Source organism: Salvelinus sp. IW2-2015, linkage group LG23, assembly GCF_002910315.2.
Source record: "Salvelinus sp. IW2-2015 linkage group LG23, ASM291031v2, whole genome shotgun sequence".
Taxonomy (NCBI): Eukaryota; Metazoa; Chordata; class Actinopteri; order Salmoniformes; family Salmonidae; genus Salvelinus; species Salvelinus sp. IW2-2015.
Window position 1 is genome coordinate 39,295,467 of NC_036863.1, and position 17,672 is coordinate 39,313,138.

The 17,672-nt window shown below is 44.4% G+C and overlaps 2 protein-coding genes across 3 annotated transcripts in view; both read left to right on the top strand.

The window, feature by feature from the left end:
* LOC111950194 (uncharacterized) lies at nucleotides 1-7,022 on the top strand. 2 transcript variants are annotated; one of them, XM_023967602.3, is made up of 13 exons: nucleotides 1-909; nucleotides 1,172-1,257; nucleotides 1,428-1,524; nucleotides 1,619-1,899; nucleotides 2,008-2,171; nucleotides 2,264-2,404; nucleotides 2,531-2,602; nucleotides 2,759-2,870; nucleotides 4,135-4,193; nucleotides 4,283-4,436; nucleotides 4,528-4,603; nucleotides 4,726-4,870; nucleotides 4,969-7,022. In XM_023967602.3, exons 1-13 carry the CDS (start codon nucleotides 781-783, stop codon nucleotides 6,489-6,491), a joined length of 3,039 nt encoding a protein of 1,012 aa, XP_023823370.1. In that variant the 5' UTR covers nucleotides 1-780; the 3' UTR covers nucleotides 6,492-7,022. The 2 variants fall into 2 exon arrangements, with proteins under 2 accessions (XP_023823370.1, XP_023823371.1); XM_023967603.3 differs by having other exon boundaries at nucleotides 4,286-4,436.
* A 478-nt stretch (nucleotides 7,023-7,500) lies between these two features.
* Nucleotides 7,501-17,672, top strand: part of LOC111950321 (ryanodine receptor 1-like) — a 74,273-nt gene continuing 64,101 nt past the window's right edge. The window contains exons 1-14 of the mRNA XM_070434616.1: nucleotides 7,501-7,677; nucleotides 11,823-11,942; nucleotides 12,034-12,135; nucleotides 13,132-13,152; nucleotides 14,363-14,437; nucleotides 14,889-14,967; nucleotides 15,051-15,163; nucleotides 15,266-15,365; nucleotides 15,984-16,080; nucleotides 16,158-16,232; nucleotides 16,337-16,493; nucleotides 16,668-16,832; nucleotides 17,037-17,158; nucleotides 17,448-17,637. Of these exons, the coding sequence (XP_070290717.1) occupies nucleotides 7,630-7,677; nucleotides 11,823-11,942; nucleotides 12,034-12,135; nucleotides 13,132-13,152; nucleotides 14,363-14,437; nucleotides 14,889-14,967; nucleotides 15,051-15,163; nucleotides 15,266-15,365; nucleotides 15,984-16,080; nucleotides 16,158-16,232; nucleotides 16,337-16,493; nucleotides 16,668-16,832; nucleotides 17,037-17,158; nucleotides 17,448-17,637 (1,464 nt within the window). The 5' untranslated portion in view covers nucleotides 7,501-7,629. The remainder of the gene's footprint in view (nucleotides 7,678-11,822; nucleotides 11,943-12,033; nucleotides 12,136-13,131; nucleotides 13,153-14,362; nucleotides 14,438-14,888; nucleotides 14,968-15,050; nucleotides 15,164-15,265; nucleotides 15,366-15,983; nucleotides 16,081-16,157; nucleotides 16,233-16,336; nucleotides 16,494-16,667; nucleotides 16,833-17,036; nucleotides 17,159-17,447; nucleotides 17,638-17,672) is intronic.

The following is a 17,672-nucleotide window of genomic DNA, read 5'->3' on the forward strand; positions in this document are numbered from 1 at the left end:
TATGGTGTTGAATGCTGAGCTATAGCCAACGAACAGCATTCTTCTTGTCCAGATGGGATAGGGCAGTGTGATGGCGATTGCATCATCTGTGGATCTATTGGGGCAGTAAGCAAATTTAAGTGGGTGACAGGTAAGGTAGAGGTGATATGATCCTTGACTAGTCTCTCAAAGCACTTCATGATGACAGAAGTGAGTGCTACGGGGCGATAGTCATTTAGTTCAGTTACCTTTGCTTTCTTGGGTATAGGAACAATGGTGGCCAACTTGAAGCATGTGGCGACAGCAGACTGGGATAGGGAGAGATTGAATATGTCCGTTAACACAGCAGCCAGCCGGTCTGCGCATGCTCTGAGGACGCGGCTAGAGATGCCGTCTGGGCCGGCAGCCTTGCGAGGGTTAACACGCTTTTAAGAAAAGGCCCTATGAATCAATGTCATTAAATGTGAAATATGTCAATTCCTGTAGGGCGGGTATGTATGGGGCTCTTTTTCATTATGTACTGACCATTTCAAACTACATTTGTGACTTCAGAACAGACAAGCGTCTCTGTGAACCGTGCCCATCACACCTACATTACGCCTTATTTGGGCACAGGTGACCGGAAGTATCTAATTTGATAGCGGCGGGATGAAAGGCTCAAAGACGCGCAACAACGTAGGCTACATCATTTTGCTACCTAGCTCTGCCGAAATGTCGGTTTTTAATAGTGATGGAGTTTTCAAAAGCCACTACTTTCAACTTATTTAATTTTTAAAGAACACATCCTAACTGGATCTACCAATGCCAAACCCCATGGACGACCGTCTACGCGTGGTGGCCGTGATACACGCTTTGAAAGCATCTGGAGTTCGCGTGAAAAACTGGAAGAACTTCTTGAATGGGCCATACACGAGCGACCCTGTCAGACAGGTAACCAACAAGGCCAATATGTTTGCTCAACAGTCAACCTCAATGCGTCAATAAAGCATGTTTTCCATTGTCCACAACACTATATGCTGCCACAGACTTTTGATGACTTGATTGATTACGTGATTGATTACTGTCAAGATCACGTTTCTTAAATATTCAAATTTACTCATAATTTGCAAACGACCAATGTTGAGGTATTGATTTGTCGTTGAACGCCTTTTTAGCACATCACCATGATCTGTTGTTGATGGATGTCTTTCAGGAGAACCAATCTAAATTTGCTTTTGGTCGGGACCTGATAATGCTGCCACAGTGTGATTTAACTGATATGAGTGGGACAGTGCCAAAGTATGTAAACTTGAGTTGTATGGTTGCTTTAAATACAGTCATAACTGGGAGATGTGATAAAAAAAAAAATATCTAATGCGGCCTATTCTGATTACAATGAACAACTGAAAGCCCAAAGTTTTGGTTGGTCATGACTTAACTTCCATTTGAGTGATCTAACTATTCCATAGGTTCTTGGTGGATGCCTGTGAATTTTTATCCCAGCATCTTCATACTGAAGGGCTGTTTCGAAAGACCGGGTCGTTTAGTCGGATGCGAGCTCTGAGGGTGAGGCGGCACAGGAGGGATGTGCAGGAATGTCAATTTTCTTACCTCCATGGGTCTATCTTTTCTATGTTGACGCTCTACCTCCTCATGACAGGCTGGCCTGGAGCAGGGGGAGACAGTCTTTTCTCTGCCACATTCAGCCACTCTGCAGCCCTGTGATGTGGCGTCTCTTGTGAAGCAGTTCTTACGGGAGCTGCCCTCGCCCCTCATCCCTATGGATCTACAGGTGCCACTGTGTCGTGCACAGGGCTTAGAGGAGGAGGGGGGGCAGGAGCAGGGCAAGGATGGAGCTCTTCTTCTCACAGCCTTGTTCCCCCCGTCGCATTCACGGGCCCTCCGATACTTCTGCACTTTCCTGAGACAGACGGCTCAAAGGTTTGTTTCCAGAAATTCATGATGACTTCTTTTATCTGGACTTAGAGAGGGAGGTCTATGTCTCTCTGTGCCTAAGTTTCTCCATCTCCTATCCCTCACATTCACTAGATGTAAAGAGAATCGTATGGAAGTGGGCAATCTGGCTCTTGTGATTGCACCTAATCTGCTACATTGTCCAGCTGGGGGCTCTAAACTGACCGCAGGTACAGAGAGACGACTGCATAGACAAGCAGCAGTGATCAAGAAACTCATAATACACGCTGATCGGATTGGTAAGTTTAGAGAAATATACATTTGTATAGTAGCTGATGATGGATGTTAGACTTAAAGTTGATACTAATTTCACTCTTCTATATGTCCCCAGGTGTTGTCCCCCCTTCTATTATGGACATGGCAACAGTAGCAGAGTCCTCCACACCCCCAGTTGATGGGGGGAGGTTTCAGGAGAGGGCAGGACTTGGTGTGTATAGACTTTTAGCACATCAAAGGAGGCGCAGTGTTGGAGGTGAGAGTTTTGCAATGACTGGATAATGAGGTTTATACTGTGATAATCATTTCAGAATAAATACGTTGCTGGAAAATGTATGAATTCAATTCAGATTATTATAATTTTTTTGCTTGATCTCTCCAGAGATATTTGTGGATGCTCTCAGTAAATTGAAGACAGGCCGCACTCACACTGGCCTTCTACATCCCCCAGACAGTACGTGCATAATGTTGTGGTAATGATATGATTTTTGCTGCTTGTTAACTGGTTGCAAAGTTCAAATGCTTTTAGTATAAAGTGATGCTGAAAGGATTGTCGTCAGTAAGGGCCAATAAGTGTGTTGCCTCTGACTTTATAACGTTGACCTCACAGGCCAGCAAAGTACAAAGACCGCTCACCACAACACACCTGAATCACCAGTCACATCTAAACGAAAATCGACTGAAGATCCTGTCCCTGATGTTGAGAGCTCTGCTAAAAAAAGGTACTTGCATTTAACTGTCTGTAAAAAAAAAAAAATGTACACACACTACCGTTCAAAAGTTTGGGGTCACTTACAAATGTCCTTGTTTTTGAAGATCTCGTACAATGCTGTGTACTACTCCCTTCACAGAACAGCGCAAACTGGCGCTAACCAGAATAGAAAGAGGAGTGGGAGGCCCTGGTGCACAACTGAGCAAGAGGACGAGTACATTAGAGTGTCTACTTTGAGAAACCGATGCCTCATAAGTCCTCAACTGGCAGCTTCATTAAATAGTACCCGCAAAACACCAGTCTGAACGTCAACAGTGAAGAGGCAACTCCGGGATGCTGGCCTTCTAGGCAGAGTTGCAAAGAAAAAGCCATATCTCAGACTGGCCAATAAAAAGAAAAGATTAAGATGGGCAAAAGAACACAGACACTAGACAGAGGAACTCTGCCTAGAAGTTCAGCATCCCGGAGTCGCCTCTTCACTGTTGAGACTGGTGTTTTGCGGGTAGTATTTAATGAAGCTGCCAGTTGAGGACTTATGAGGTGTCTGTTTCTCAAACTAGACACTCTAATGTACTTATCCTCTTGTTCAGTTGTGCTCCGGGGCCTCCCACTCTTCTTTCTATTCTGGTTAAAGACAGTTTGCGCTGTTCTGTGAAGGGAGTAGTACACAGCGTTGTACGAGATCTTCAGTTTCTTGGCAATTTATTTCATGAAATAGCCTTCATTTCTCAGAACAAGAATAGACTGATGAGTTTCAGAAGAAAGGTCTTTGTTTCTGGCCATTTTGAGCCTGTAATCGAACTCACAAATACTGATGCTCCAGATCCTCAACTAGTCGAAAGAAGGCCAGTATTATTGCTTCTTTAATCAGCACAACAGTTTTCAGCTGTGCTAACATAATTGCAAAAGGGTTTTCTAATGATCAATTAGAATTTAAAATGATAAACTTGGATTATCTAACACAACGTGCCATTGGAACACAGGAGTGATGGTTGCTGATAATGGGCCTCTGTATGCCTATGTAGATATTCCCTAAAAAATCTGCTGTTTCCAGCTGCAATAGTCATTTACAACATTAACTATGTCTACACTGTATTTCGGATCAAATTGATGTTATTTAAATGGACAAAATATGTGTTTTTCATTTAAAAAACAAGGACATTTCTAAGTGACCCCAAACTTTTGAAYGGTAGTGTATATTTTGATGAACCACATCTCTGAGGTTTTGTTTTTAAATACTTTATGGAGCTAATATTATCCTTCTCTGTATACAGACGCTCTATCCATGACCTTAGAGAAGACAACCAATCCATGAGCAAACAACCCTCCAATGGTGATGTATTTATAGCCTGTACTGCAGTATAGCTTTTAGTCACTCGCATAAGATGCGGTATGACAAGTTCTATGTTTTGACTGTCCCAGTAGATTCCGAGGCGGCGGTCGGCCAAAGCCCTACCCGTAGTCACACTTCTGTCCTGAGTGGAGTGGAGGGCAGTAGGGAGCACGAGCTCTCTGTCACTCTCACTGCCTCAGAGAAGAGGAGGAATCACAAGAAAGATCAAAAAACATCAAACAAGTCAATCTAAAGCATCATAAGCATTTATTCTAGTTCTTCTATTTGTCTATTGCCTTGTTTTTGTGTCTGACTGTGTCTGTGTTTCCTGAAGGCATCCGGTGCAGGAGGACAAGGCCCATCGAAGGACATCTCTTAGATTCTTCAACATGACAGTCTGGAGCAGCCCTGTAAGTCTGGTGCTGTCCAATATTATGTCCATAACACTGGGTCTTCACGTTGCTCATGCTTGTCTTTTGACGCTGAGCTCTATTGTTGGACTTATCTAGTTTCTCTATGACTTTATTCTCAGGACCCTTCCCCCACGTCCATTGGGAATGACACTGAGAATTGGATCATGGGCAGTATAATGGTCACTGATGGTATGACTGAAGCATCCAGCTCTGAGATTGGACCATCCAGGATTCCTGTCATAATGACTGATGGCCCAGGACAAGGTTTAGATTTTTATATTATTTTTTTCAGTTACATCCATGTATCTACATGTTAGTCACTTAAATACTCAATGTGACATTTTATCTGTATTCAATTCTAGTGGGGAATGAAGTGGAGGATGACCCTGATCTGCTGAATTACAGCTTTGCTGAAAATCCTAATCACTGCCTGGATCTCGCRACATTGGACTCACCTACCAGGACACAAGCTGGGGAATCATGTGAATGCTCTGGTGTCAAGTTGGAAAACGAGACGATAGAGGAAACCGTTAGACAGTATGAAACAAACCATGTATTGAGGGATCCAGAGCAGGTTGGGATAAAGGAGGACCCTGTAGACGTGGGTCTAAGCAAGAAGCAGTCAGAAGTGGATATATCTGTCAGTCAGAAGCCCCGTCAACCTCGTCGCTCCATCAGTATGCCAGAGGTGACATTGGACCAACTGAGGATTCAAGATGAAATTTACAAGAAAGAGAAAACAGATTGGATGATCAAGAAAGAAGATGGAGTCTCTGGGGACGCACTTCAACTGCCGGTGAAGAAAGAGAAGATGACAGAGTCAGGACTGGGTTTTAAGAGGACACACATGTCTGTAGCAGAGCGCATCAGGCGGTTTAACGCTCTGACAACGCTGCTCCGTAACCCCAGGGTTCCTCCAAGGCCCCCTGAACCTCAGCTCAATGATGTCCTGCATGAGAGTCAGCGGGAGGGAGGTCAGCGGAGCGTTGTACGTCTGCGCCGGCAGGGAGCGCGGCGGTTTGGACGCTCCATCAGTCATGATGGTGTTCCCGGACCTTGGCCAGGACAAGCCTCTAAAAATCAAGAGGTGCCAGTGGTTCTTCAAAGCCTCAGTGAGCCAGTCCTATGTCCACCTCTAGAGCCAACTCTTAGTGTTTATCAATTTGCCCAAGTGGGACAGTTTGAAATCCAACATACTCCTCAACTACAACAGGAAAACCTCATGCAGACCATCCAGGATTTGTGCGCTCCTCCGTCACCCAATCCAAAGCAGAACAAGGAATCCTGCCAAGGGCAATTTAAAGAATCACAATTGAATCTCAAGGAAAGACAATTGGAACCGGTGGAGGAACAACCTAAGGAGTCAGAGCTACATGATCTGCTGGAGATGCACTTGAATACATGCAATCCAAAGGAGGAGCARGACAAACACATCACAGTTCCAATGCTGGTGAATAGACCGTTTCTGACCGACACAGTCTTAGATGTTCCACCTCAGACCATGGCCCCCCTACAGCAGGAGTCCAAAAGTACAGAAGTCAAACTCCCTCTCCCTTTTCCCTCCAAGCCCTCCTCTCCCTCTCAAACAGAAACATGCTCTCCCATTCCCAGTGGACCCTCTCCCACACCAATAGACACAACATCAACTGATCTCTACACTGCACACTTAGTGGCTAACTGCTCCCCTACCTCTGTCACGACCTTTGGCTTTATAGAGATAGACATGGGGGTCAGTGAGAGTGATGGGGGTTCGCTCCCTGTTGAACTCTCTCCATCACCAGCCTTGCAGATCAGGCTCCCGGCCACCAAGAGACGCTACAGAGACTCGCCCTGCTGGCCCGTCCATGAGATTAGCATGGCCACAGGGGACCCATTACAGATCTGAGGGGTACAGGACAGACTAAATGGTACTCCGTAACTAGCGCATTGGTCTTGAGTAGTAGGGTTTAAAAATTGGGAAAATAAGATCACTCGCACAAAGAATGCCATGTGTTTTGTTTTTTTTATATGTAATTTTCTGTTATGCCAAGATAGGTTATCCTAGAAAAGTAGTATTTTAAAGCGGCAGTCAACAGTAGAACAATAACAAAGTGGCCTCCCTGTTTCGGTAAAAATCTGAGGGATGGGGCTGGAGAAATGTAACCACTCTCAAATGTATAGACAAAGCTATGGATGCAAGGACTGCATGTCCATAATATAACAATTATAGTTTTAATCATGTATTGAGCCTATATCGTGTTTGTTTACTTTGTTTTTCAAACATTGGAGTAAAATAAGCTTATTTTGGGTTCTGATGGTGTACAACAGTCACTAAGTTGTCAATCAATGGGTAAATATCATTATCATATCAAGTAAATTATATTATGTAGCAACTGCTGATTGCAGATTTTATTATTGTCAAGTAGCGTTTTACATATCTGACTATATATAATTTGTGTAAATGTATGTATTTCAGTTTGAATAAAATTATTTCTTTTAATTTTTGATTTATTAATTTATATCAGATTAGTCTATCCCTCTTAGTAAAACTAGAGGCGTTTTCCTGATTGTTTAGAGGTTGACTTCATTTTTCTGACCTAGTAAGTAGCGAGGTTTAAAAAATCTGTGTATTCACAAACCTGTTGCAGACCTCACCAATGGGAATCTCGTTGGGACTAATGCAACAACGCTAACGTTTTAGGCTATGGCTTGGTCACTGACACATATTGTAGATATTTAAAATCTGACACGTTTACCAGTAAATTTGTTAATATGGTACAACAATTCTATAGGACTTCGTAAAGGTGGCACAATGTTTTACAGTTTGCTCCACCCACTTTTCCCTTTTCATCTTGCACTGAGCAGGAGTTAGTTAACTGTCACGCTGTTTCATCACACAGCCATAGCCACTGGACCTACATTGTCCTTCAGTACGCCCACACGCAGACAGACGCTGGGAGTGAGAGAAAAGAGGTGGGAGAGAGACAGCGAGGCTTGCTGAGGAACAACCAGGGAGAATAGAGTGATAAGTAATACATTAGAGGATGGCGGAAGGAGGAGATGGAGAGGAGGAGATTCAGTTCTTACGTACGGTGAGTGATGCTGGACCCCTTTTGCGCTGTTCGTTTTGATTGTAACTGAAAAGGCTGTGAGAGAAACCATACTGCAGTATAGCTACGATAAGTTGCCTTATCTTTCCGTAGGTCTAATGTGTGACTTTGGTGTAACTTATAGTCCAATGTTTTAAGTTTCATACGTTTTGTTAATGGCTTCCCTTTGACTTTGGAAAGACCAGATTGACATGGACAGGTGCTGGGCTTGTCTGCATTGTTATCTATTTATATACCAGAGCAGCTTGAAATGTTACTGTTTGGGAGTTGGGCAGCTTGCTGGGTGCCAAGTAACAGCTGACGCTGGCAAATAGAAACGCATGAAAACGAGGGGTAGTAATAATAAAAAACGAAGAATGATGAACATAAGATGTAATGGGATGCGAAATCAGATTGACTATCATATTGGTTTTTACTTTTAGGTACAGTAATATGGGTTTACTGACATATCAAGTCATGAGGTGGCAGCATGATAGAAAGGAGTGGTAGGTTACGTTGGTCCAGTCAAGAGAAGGCATGTCTTCATAGCAATTTAGTGACTGTCTCAACACCATTGAGACCAGTATGATAAAGATGCTGATTTCCACACTGTTCATCTTCTGAATGTAGAAGAGGTATTGTGTTAGACACCTTTTCCTAATGGTGTGTTGTGACCTGTTCTTAGATGAAATTCCGTCTTCAGCTGTACAGTAATTAGAGACTGGCCTGCTTGTGGAGGGTTAAACCTTTCATACCACTGAGCCAGTGTGGAGAGACACTCTCGCACTGCGTCTCACTGAACCTCTGGGGACATGGTGGAGCAGACACAAGAAAACTGATGGGGTAAAGGTTTTCTCACAGGGACCAAAGGCCTCGGATGAATCAAGCATGTAGCATTTCATATCTGTTATATTAAGATACACCGAGAAACGAGTTAGTGGAAACAAGTACGCAAGTGAAACAATGTACCAATGCTAAGCACGGATATTTTGGGGAACAGGCATTGGCATACTGTATTAGATACTGTTCACATTATTTTCAAAGTGAATATATCTCTCTCAAAGACTACCTGTAAGCTACATAGAATGTACAATCACAACAAGACATTGACAAAGAGCATGGCATGCAACATGACTCTGAAAAAGGCTCTCCTGTTTCGATTTAGGCAGAGCTCTTTTCCTCATTAGGGACTCCCATGCTGACTTGGGGCTAAATCATATTTCAAAGGCAAGGCTTTTATATAACATGTATTGTTGTGTCAAACCTGACTGATGCCAGGCAGAGATGGGGTGTTGTGTGTACTTGTAGAGGTATTATTCACCACAGAACACAAACACTTTCTTTTTATAGTGCCTGCTGCATATAAAGAGCAGAGCAGGCTGGCTTTGTCCTACATTGCCTCTGCTTTGTTAAAGGTCCAGAGCAGCTGTTTTTATATCAATATCCAATCTTTTTTGGGGGTAACAATTAAGTACCTTACTGTTATTTTTTTGCCCATTTTAATTTAAAACAAAAATGGCTTCTTGTTAAGTAAAAAGCAAATTCTCAAGCAATAATTTTGTTAAGGCTGTCTGGGAGTGGTCTTAGTGGGGAAGGGAAAATGGAAAACTAGCTATTATTTGCAGAGAAGTTTAGAACTATTTTTCTTATTGGGGTGGCAGGTAGCCTAGTGGTTAAGAGTGTTGGGCCAGTAACCGAAAGGTTGCTGGTTTGAATCCCTGAGCCAACTAGGTGAAAGATCTACCCGTGAGCAAGGTTCTTAACCTTAATGTTATTGGTTTATTCATTCAATCACCAGGCATTCCAAAACTCCATCCCACTACAACAGGCTGAAATGTTATGCAGTCTTTTCAAACAGCTATTACACTAAAATGGCAATATCATCAATTTCACAGTAGTATTCCAACCTCATAGTGTGGAAATATACACTGAGTATACAAAACATTAAGAACACCTGCTCTTTCCATGATAGACTGACCTATGATCCCTTATTGATGCCACTTGTTAAATCCACTTCAGCCAGTGTAGATGAAGGGAAGGAGACAGGTTAACGAAGGATTTATAAGCCTTGAGGCAATTGAGACATGGATTGTGTGTGTGCCATTCAGAGGGTGAATGGACTAGATAAAAAAATATATATTTGCCTTTGAACGGGGTATGGTAGTAGGTGCCAGGGGCACCGGTTAGTGTCAATAACTGGGGGCGTTTCAAGCGTTCTACAGGGATGCTGGCCAATGGTGACGCCAATGCTCCCCACAGCTGTGTCAAATTGGCTGGATGTCCTTTGGGTGTTGAACCATTCTTGATACACACGGGAAACTGTTGAATGTGAAAAACCCAGCAGCGTTGCAGTTCTTGACACAAACCGGTGTGCCTGGCACCTTCTACCATACCCCGTTCAAAGGCACTTAAATCTTTTGTCTTACCCATTCACCCTCTGAATGGCAGACACACACAATCCATGTCTCAATTGTCTCGAGGCTTAAAAATCCTTCTTTAAGCTGTCTCCTCCCCTTCATCTAGACTGATTGAAGTGCATTTAACACGTGACCTCAATAAGGGATCATAGCTTTCACCTGGATTCACCTGGCTAGTCTGGCATGGAAAGAGCAGGTGTTCATAATGTTTTGTACACTCAGTGTCTCTATAAACACAGACAAATCACATTTTTGACTGCACTGGGCCTTTAAGTCTGTTTAGTGCTTCTCTCATGATCGTTACTTGAGTCGGTTAGATTCTTATTGGAGTTGTATTAGAGAGCCGCCCGCAGACATGTACAGTACTTACAATGAACATAAAGTAGTGTAAAGACATCTACTGTATTCATGTATGCATTTGTGTGTGAGTGTACCGTGGCTATGGTTATAGCAGTGTGTGGAAGATGACGCTCTCGCCAAGAAGGGAACCGTTTTCTTGAGTTGGTCAGCTGAATGTGGAGGTGTGAGAGAGGCTGCCCGTCACTTGCATTGATGCTGTTCATCTTGAACTCTGCTGAGTTCTATATTTACGGAGTCTTGGGATTAGCAGGTTTATAGCCAGGGCCATGGGAGCACCTGTTTAGTTCTGGCCCTATGAGAACTGCACTCGCTCTACACATTGAGTATGATGAAGTGCTTTTGTTTATATTATCTTTGCCAGGTTAGAGTGATGGCGTCGTATATATGTCATGTGTTCTGATTGTTTTGGTATGATTGACAGTGGTAGTACTAGTACAAATGAACTGAAGGACACTGAGTTCTACAGCACTGTAGGCTTTGTAAAAAGATTATTGTTACAACAACTTACCGGTGTCCCCTGTTCTTCTGTCATAACGAAGGAGTATGGCTTTTACCCACTTCTGGCTGGTCTCTATGGTTGACTTTGGCCAGATTTAGTGTGACTTGAGCTGTCAGCCTAAGAATGATAGTTTGACTCCGGGTCTGTCTGTCTCACTGCTCTCTATGTGAGTGCATTACAAATTATTATGCCAGACTGACTGGGTCTCAAATATCCACTGCTCCACTGAGAGGAATGTGTGAGCAGCAGGTGCAGGGTTCTGAAATAGAGGTCCGGGAGGAGCGGGTGCTTACCCACAGTCCGACTACCAAGGAGATTAGTGTTAGGACAGGGGTAGGGCCAGGCACAGCAGAATGACAGAGAAAATGTGGATGTGAAGGTTAGGAATGTGAGATTCAAGACCGGAGAGGGTCTGTTGACCACTCTTTGTTTGCTTTTTGACCTACTATGTTTAGGCTCCCCGTTACGACGGCTTTATCACTCTGCTGGCTCTATCTACTCTCGTTATTGTTACCATATGTTGGTCAGGGTTGCAGCCTTGTTCTTATGTGACATAAAATATGCCTGTTTGGTGCACAGGAATCGTATTCACGCTTCTACTATATTCTCTTCCACTACAACCATTACACATCCACACTTAAGCCCCTCTAAATGGGTTTTGGCTGTAACTCTACCCCTGGCCAGTATTCATGTCATATGGGCCTATCAAGGTTATGAATGGCAAGTTAAATATAAAATACTACTTTTGAAATGTTACCCAAGTGATGAAACATCTTAATGTAAAACAATTAAATAATAATGAAGATATAAACTAGCTCAGCTGATTAGCGTCATCTGTTTTGGCCTCTGACCCCTTTTCTTCCTGAATGTAGGATGACCAGGTTGTGCTACAATGCACTGCCTCCATTCTGAAAGAACAGATCAAACTGTGTCTTTCATGTGAGGGCTTTGGGAACCGCCTCTGCTTCCTGGAGACCACCTCCAATGCTCAGGTAGAGAGAACCACGTTCCACACTCTGATTACATCTATATGCTAGTTGTTGCCGTTCCCTGGGTTTTGCTGACAGATGTGTTGTGTTGTAGAATGTGCCACCTGATTTGGCGATCTGCTGCTTCATCCTGGAGCAATCCCTGTCGGTACGAGCCTTACAGGAGATGCTGTCCAACACCATGGAGCTCAATGAGGTAAGAGACCAGCAGAGGGGCTGATGGTTCTGTGGGATTAAAGGAGCTTCTTTTGCATCTGATGTTAAACAATTCTACAGTATACACTGAGTGTACGAAACATTAGGGACACCTGCTCTTTCCATGGCATAGACTGACCAGGTGAATCCAGGTGAAAGCTATGACTCCTTTTTGATTTCATGTGTTAAATCCACTTCAATCAGTGTAGATGAAGGGGAGGAGACATGTTAAAGAAGGATTTTTAAGCCTTGAGACAATTGAGACATGGATTGTGTATGTGTGCCATTCAGAGGGTGAACGGGCAAGACAAAAGATTGAAGTGCCTTTGAACGGGGTATGGTCGTAGGTGCCAGGCTTCACCGGTTTGTGTCAAGAACTGCAACGCTGCTGGGTTTTTCACACTCAACAGTTTCCCTATGTGTATCAAGAATGGTCCAACACCCAAAGGACATCCAGCTAACTTGGCACAACTGTGGGACACATTTGAGTCAACATGGGCCAGCACCCCTTGGAGCGCTTTCGACGCCTTGTAGTCCCTGCCCCAATGAATTGAGGATGTTCTGAGGAATAAAAGGGGTGCAACTGAATATTAGGAAGGTGTTCCTAATGTTTTATCACTCAGTGTACAGTACATGGAAATAGTTTTTCTTTGACTGGAAAATAGAGGTGGTCTTTGTGTAGTGTCTGGTGAGCTTAGTTCTTTCTGAATCGAACTATTACAACAGATGTCATGTTTTTCCCATAATATGGGAATCAGTACTTTTGGTTAAACATTTCAGAAAATACTGTTATGCCTTATATGGTAGTGAGAACATCCTCTCTTATGTCATCGACACATCGTTGTAAAAGTAGCGTTGTCGTGAATAGTTATGTGCTAATGACACATCACTGATGCATTTGAAATATGAATATTATGTCAAGGTCTCTTGTTCATTTAGCAACTTAACTTCGTTTTGTCTCTTTTCTGACCCCTCACCTCCCACCTGCCAACCATAGGCAGTCGATTTGGACAAATGGGTATGTCTGCTCATGTTTCCCTTCCTGTCACGTTTCGCCAAAGTTTTCCCCTCCTCCTCCACCCCTTGTCTACCGTGAGAGTGCTCTCACCTCTCACCCAATGTCCCTGTCTCCAGCAGTGATGCGCCTCTTTCGTCTGCCCTCACTCATACTACCTAACTCCACACTTTGCTCAGTGTTGTCATAGCTGAAATACCGAGCGGCGTTTCAGATGACACTCGAGGAAGGATTCCTGTCAGCAACACAGGAGCAACTAAGAAGCTCTCTGCCGTCGAGGGCTTCTGGCTGCCGTATAATCTCTACACTAAGTCCAACAGCAGAATCATGGACCACAGACCTAGTATTGGATGGTGACGTTTGAAACAGGGCTCTTACTGCCCTGTGACCTTGTCCCTCTGAAAGTCTCCTATACAACCTTCATCATACTCCCATCTTCACTCCTCACAGCCACATAAGTCCCGTTCATTGAATGTGGACCAGACCAGCCCTTTACGTTTTCTTAATCATTGCTATTCCGTCATCCCGTGAGTTACTGGGGTTTGACCAAACCATCACGCCAATTCATCTTAATCTTCACAAAGTCTGGAATGTAGGGCAAAGTGTAACCTTAAATATCAAACTGCACGCACGCACGTACACACACACACGCACACACAGGTTCACTAAATCTGACCTAGAAGTCAGTCTTGCGCTGTGTTCCGACTCTCCACTTACTCATGGAATAATCAAGATGATAACAACGTTGACGGTGGAAATGATAACCACTAATTATAACAAATGTTGAAGAAACAATATTGTTTGATTGTCTGAATGTCAGTTTTTCTGCCTTCCAGTTAAATGTGACATGTGACTTTCTGTGGTATTGTTTCTTGCTTCCAGTATTGTTAATCATTTGACTTTTGTTAATCAATTTCCCTTTCCACTCACCCCTGGTTTGTATTGACACTATGTAGACATGTTTGCTGTTGTGTTGGTTCTCTGTGGTGGGCTCTCTGACTCCTCTCAGCCAAGACACCTTCAGTACACAGGTTCTCTGTTGCCTGCCACGTTGTTCTCAGTTTGGTACGAGGAGGATGACTTCCTCAACTCCTGTCTCCCTCCTCAGTCTTTAACAGTCCTGTGTGCCTGACCTTAGCAGGCTGAATGTTGAATCATACACGACTCTCTTCGGTTGGATTTTTAACTCCTCGCTCTCCTGTGTTCTGCCCAGTCATCTCAAGGAGGGGGCCACCGTACCCTGCTGTATGGCCATGCCATCCTACTGAAGCACACTCACTCCAGCATGGTAATCAGCCTCCTCTGTCTCACTGCGTAGTCTCACATGTTTCTCATTTCACCAACCCACTATCATCCACTTCTTTCTACTTCTACCTCACCCAGACTACCACCCACACTATCTCCCCCACTACCAACACTATCTCCCACACTACCACCCACACTATCACCCACACCAACACTATCACCCACACTATCTCCCACACTACCACCCACACCAACACTATCTCCCACATTACCACCCACACTACCACCCACACCCACACTTTCTCCCTCTATCTCACTCGTCATAGCCACATAAGTCCCATTCATTGAATGTGTACTATACCAGCCCTTTATGTTTTTAGTGTGGGTGGTAGTGTGGGAGATAGTGTGGGAGGCTGTTTTGCAGTTACATGGGTTTGCTTTTCAATTAGCGCTTCATTATTCAGTGTGTAATTTTTACTCTTTGTGTGCTGCAGTACCTCAGCTGTTTGACTACCTCAAGGTCACTCACAGACAAACTGGCCTTTGATGTGGGCTTACAGGAAGATTCCACCGGTATGGCCTTTACCATAGAGAACAGTGCTCATATTAATTTTCTGCACAGTGTTCAGTTGAGTGACACAAGTGTTCCTCCACAGGGGAGGCGTGCTGGTGGACCATTCACCCTGCGTCCAAGCAGAGGTCAGAGGGAGAAAAGGTCAGGGTGGGAGATGATCTCATCCTGGTCAGCGTGTCCTCTGAGAGATACCTGGTGAGCCACGTTGGTGACACATTGCCAAGTGGACTTTCAGACCAAGGTTAGGGATGGAGCTGACATGTTCTTGTCTCTCTCTGTCTCTCTCTCTCTCTCCAGCATCTCTCCTATGCCAGTGGTGATCTCATGGTGGACGCCTCCTTCATGCAGACGCTGTGGACCATGAGCCCTGTGATGTCTGGCTGTGAGCTTGCTGAAGGTGTGTATATGTTTTGATTGTTTTTCTATGTCATAGTCGTTAGCTGATCATCTAGAAACACTACACTTGACTGCCATGTCTTTCTCGTGTGGAATATGACTCCTGGGTGACTCATAACTGCAGGCAACAGATTACCATGCCTGGGTGTCTTTATTATTTCCATTGCAATTTCCTACTGTCCACTAGGTGGCGAGTCAAGCGCCTAATACCACCTAGTAGGCTCGTGCTAGGGTCTTGTTGATGGGCGCACAGAGGATCGCGGGTTCAATCCCAGTGCAAGGCACTTATTTTTATTTGTAACTTTGACCTTTTAACCCTATCCCAATCCTTAAACCTTACCTTAACCACTCTGAATTAATSCCTAAACTTAACTGCGGAGTTTCGGTTTCACTTTTGCACAGTTTGACTGACAGCTAACATAAATCAAAATATTCTGAATTTAAAACGGCCACACAGTGCTTAATATACAGACAGCACCACACATGGCCCCACAGTGGATAATTTATACGGCCTCACAGTGCATATCTCTGTTGCTGCAGTTATGCACTGGGGGACTGCATTTTCTTTGGTGATTGAGTTGGTCTTTCTCTCATTGTTGATGTAACATTATCCCCTCAGGCTTTCTGACTGGAGGCTATGTTCTGAGACTGTTCCATGGTCACATGGACGAGTGCTTGGCTATCCCTGCTGCCGAGCAAGGAGACAACCAGCGAAGGTGATAAACTGTTGAATTATTCCACATTTAATCAGATACCTTATCATCTGTCACTAACAGCCCATCTCTGTTTTCAGAATTGCTCATTATGAAGGGGGTGCTGTCTGTAGCCATGCCCGGTCACTATGGAGACTAGAACCCCTCCGGATTGGGTGAGTGGATGCCCTTCTGTTCATCAGCTTTATGTAACAAAAAAAACATTACAATTGTCTTACATGAGTTCTCTCCTTGGGGTTGTACTTGTGGCTCTGTGTAGATGGAGTGGAGGTCACATGAAATGGGGCCAGTCGTTCCGAGTGCGTCATATAACCACAGGCCGCTATCTCTGCCTGGATGAAGAGAAAGGACTGCTGGTGGTGGACCCTGAAAAAGCCAACGCCAAGATGTCAGCCTTCTGCTTCAGAATCTCCAAGGTCAGGGTCGTCCCGAACGGCGCTCTGTTAATATAAAGAGCAGTGTGAAAAACGCACGTGGTCCTTTTTCATAGAATGGAACAAAAGCTTCTGGCAGTGTTCATGTCATCCCTCCGTACCTAGCGCTGTTGATAGTCATTCTTTCTCCTTGTTGTTCCGTGTTCCAACCTGCAGGAAAAGATCGAGGTGGCTCAGAAACGAGATGTGGAGGGCATGGGCACACCAGAGATTAAGTATGGGGAGTCCATGTGTTTTGTACAGCACGTCTCCACTGGCCTCTGGCTTACATACGCCTCTGTCGATGCCAAGTCCGCTCGCCTGGGACCTCTTAAGAGGAAGGTATGGAGAAATCGTGCTGCAAGGTGCCTAAAAACACCTGAGCTAAAGGACAGGAAGAACAACAACAAAGGGAATGCTAAGAGATAATGAAGACCCCGTAATATAGTGATTTACTGTGAATGCATTTTGCTCAGGCTTTTCAAATACTCCACTTTCCCCTGGAGTGCAACTGGTGTTTATCCTTGTTGTCAATGTCTCTCTCAGGCCATCCTTCATAAGGAGGGCCACATGGACGATGCCCTGACCGTGGCCCGCTCCCAGACAGAGGAGTTCCAGGCTGCCCGTATGATCTACAACACAGCAGGCCTCTTCACTCAGTTCATTAAGTATGATCTACAACACAGCAGGCCTCTTCACTCAGTTAATTAAGTAGGATCTACAACACAGCAGGCCTCTTCACTCAGTTCATTAAGTACGGCCCCTCTCCACTCCCAATGCGTTTGCTATGGCTATCTGAGAAAATACTTAGCTAGGAATCTCTTGAGTTTGTACACATTATTATGTATAGACCACTTTGACTTACTGTTATCCTTCAGGAGGGGCGGAGCGCCTTGGTTTAGTGTTTGACCTCATGGTCAGTACAGTGACGTTTTTCCCTGTTCCCTATGTCTCCAGAGCGCTGGACTCTCTGAGTGGGAAGAACAAGTCTTCTTCAGGCCCCCCGTCTCTCCCCATGGACTCAGTGGCCCTCTCCCTGCAGGACCTCATCTTCTACTTCCGGCCCCCTGAGGAGGAGCTGGAGCACGAGGAGAAGCAGACCAAACTACGCTCCCTCAAGAACAGACAGAACCTCTTCCAAGAGGAGGTCAGTGCTCACGCACAACAGATGAGGAAGATGTG